This window comes from Anarrhichthys ocellatus, unplaced genomic scaffold (assembly GCF_004355925.1).
Source record: "Anarrhichthys ocellatus isolate YVR2014 unplaced genomic scaffold, GSC_Weel_1.0 scaffold5246, whole genome shotgun sequence".
Classification (NCBI taxonomy): domain Eukaryota; kingdom Metazoa; phylum Chordata; class Actinopteri; order Perciformes; family Anarhichadidae; genus Anarrhichthys; species Anarrhichthys ocellatus.
This window is the reverse complement of record NW_022285220.1, coordinates 609-3,417: the sequence shown is the minus strand read 5'-3', so window position 1 is coordinate 3,417 and position 2,809 is coordinate 609. Positions and strand designations below refer to the sequence as shown.

The following is a 2,809-nucleotide window of genomic DNA, read 5'->3' as shown; positions in this document are numbered from 1 at the left end:
TTTGAGTCTCTTTCTGGTTGGTTTGTCTCTTTAAGTTACATTTTTATAGGACCTTATAATCTACAGAATTCTACATAATTGTATTTCATTCCATCATTTTTGTTTTTACAGTGGGTAAAATATGAATATTTCTCTCACCTCTTGTCACTTTCTAAAATATAAAATAGGAAACTTTTGTCCTCCCGGAACCATTGATGACCAGACATTGTTTCTTTACGACATCAATGTCTGCCGGAACTCAGCCAAATTGTTTACTTTTCTGACGCAGTCGGTCAGTGTTAGACAGAAACAAACCAGCTGAGGGGCATTTTATCGGTTTTGTTTCGGTGTTTTAACCGTTACGACGTTTATCTATCAGCGTTCTTCATCTTCAACCACAATACCCGGAAGTGTTTTGAGTTTTTTGAGGATAAAACGCTTCATTTTAATCAGGGAGAGTGAAAACCAACATGTCCGCCCACCGACAGGCGTTCCCCTCGCCTTCCTCTCCGTTCCCTCCCGGAGTCGTGGAGGGTTTCGTGGGTGTGGACCGTGAGAGCAGCCCGCCGCCAGACATGGAGACCCTGAGACTGTTCGTTAACGAGCGGCTGGCGGCGGCGGTGGACGAAATCCTGGGGGAGCTGGGGAAGACTGTGGCCCGTTACCGGGAGCAGATAGACCGCCAGCGGCGACAGCTGGACCGCCTGAGGTCCGAGGAGGGCGAGCGGAACCAGACGGCAGGTCGGTTCCTTCTGGACATTAACATGTTTAATGCTTTAATGCTGTTTTACATTAATAGATATATGTATATAGATATATATGTATATATATGTATATATATGTATACATATATATACATATATATACATATACATACGTATATGTATATGTATATATATATGTATGTGTATATATATATATATATATATATATATATGTATATGTATGTATATGTATATGTATATATATATATATGTATTATGCCGATACTGATATCGTTATTTGGGAGGGCTTCATTGGCCAAAATGTGACATTTTAAATACATTTTAGACATTTTAAAGGTAATAAACTTGTCGGTGCTCTCTGGTAGAGTTTTACTGAAATAACTATATGCTCGGACTCAAGAAATAGACGGAGCCAAATTAACAACAACTGCAGGATTTTACACCAAATGGATCTAAAATGTTAGTGTTTAAAAAGGTCTGATTAAACCTGCAGACACCTCGGAGTTAGTTCTGGATTTATTCTCATCCGTTGCTGGATGATTTGAAACGTGCACACAGTTTTATTTATTCATAAAAACTCTTGTTTTTGTCTTCTGCCTCCCGTCAGACCGTCTGCGGACTTCCTCCTGGATAAAACCTGATGATCGGATCCTGAGTGTCCAGCTGGACCAGACTAACATGGGCGCCTCGCCTGCTCAGATTAAAACAGAAGTTGGCAGCGAGGAATGTGCAGTTTCAGAACCAAACGGGGACTTTGATCCAGCTGGGGGTTCGGAAGCAGCGAGCAATGGCCGCCTCCTCGCCGAGTCCTCTGAGACCGAAGACAGTGGAGACTACTGGAGAGAGACCGCAGGCCTTTGGAAACCAGAGGAGATGGAAGAAGAAGGACAAAGTTCATCTCAGAGCAGGACTGATCTGTCGCAAGACCATCAGCCTCCACCGATGTTCAGCTGTAAAGTTTGTGGCGAGTCCTTTCAGAGGATTAATTTTCTACTCAAACACGCATCGGCACATTTGAGAGACTGCAGCCTGTGCGGGAAACGTCTGGAGCAAACGGAGAACCTGAAGCTTCACCTCAGAGTTCACAAGGAGTCGTCGTTCCGCTGCAGCGTCTGCGGTCAGAGCTTCACCCTGCGGGGGAACCTGAGGACGCACATGAGGATCCACTCGGGCGAGCGGCCGTACGGGTGCACCGTCTGCGGAAAGAGCTTCGGCAGGAGGGCGACGCTGGTGCGGCACGTCCGCAGCCACACGGGCGAGAAGCCGTTCACCTGCGTGTACTGCGGCCGCGGCTTCGTGGAGAAGGGCAACCTGACGGTGCACCTGCGGACGCACACCGGCGAGAGGCCGTACTGGTGCTCCAACTGCGACAGACACTTCAGCCAGCTGTCCTGCTTCCACAAACACCCCTGTCAGAGGAGAGGCCTGACCAGGTGAAGACGATGACGGGGACTCTGTGGCATCGCAACGCTAACGTCCTTCAAGAGCTGTGAGGACGGATGATGAGTTTCACCGGTAAAAACCCTCTTATTCTGAACGCAAAGTGATGGTGAGGGACTTTTATCTGGTTCTGAACCAGCCTCAGTTTAGTCCTGATCCTCTATCAGACCTCCATCAGTACAGAGACCATCAGAGAGAAGATGGTCTGTTTCTATAGAGTTATTCTTAATGCTCGTCATCGGAGCCACCGGGTCGGATTCTGGTGAAACCAGATGACATCATGCAGGTTCACCAGAACCTCCTTCAGCTCAGACTCCAGCAGAGACCGGTCCACCGTGGACAGACCCAGATCCTCCAGCAGAGACCGGTCCACTCCTCCTCCTCCGCCTCCTCCTCCTTCAGGAGCAGAGCTTCTCCTCTCTGGGAGTCAACACCGACACCACGCTGCTGGAGACCCAGGACGTATTGCTGGACCCGCTGGAGGGAAGGGAGGCACGGGAGAACCAGAACCAGGACTAAGAGGGGCAGACTGTCAGACCCTGCTGCAGTAGAATGAGAGGTTTTCTAAAGAGAATCTGGTGTTCAGAAACACTACCACTTTAGTCCACAGGGGGCGACAGAATCAGAAGTGATTTATTGTCTAGTACAGGGGTGTCAAACTCAAA

At 48.1% G+C, this 2,809-nt stretch overlaps 1 protein-coding gene across 1 annotated transcript; it reads left to right on the top strand.

The window, feature by feature from the left end:
* The first annotated feature begins 238 nt into the window (after nucleotides 1–238).
* On the top strand, nucleotides 239–2,358 carry LOC116379805 (zinc finger protein 324B-like). Its single transcript, XM_031841774.1, has 2 exons — nucleotides 239–720; nucleotides 1,312–2,358. Exons 1-2 carry the CDS (start codon nucleotides 450–452, stop codon nucleotides 2,139–2,141), a joined length of 1,101 nt encoding a protein of 366 aa, XP_031697634.1. The 5' UTR covers nucleotides 239–449; the 3' UTR covers nucleotides 2,142–2,358.
* Nucleotides 2,359–2,809: the final 451 nt, after the last annotated feature.

Excerpts from the sequence above, each read along its gene's own strand:
- LOC116379805 (XM_031841774.1), top strand. The coding sequence starts at position 450 with ATGTCCGCCCACCGACAGGCGTTCCCCTCGCCTTCCTCTCCGTTCCCT. Across the intron at positions 721-1,311 it reads CGAGCGGAACCAGACGGCAG|ACCGTCTGCGGACTTCCTCC; the intron begins GTCGGTTCCTTC and ends GCCTCCCGTCAG.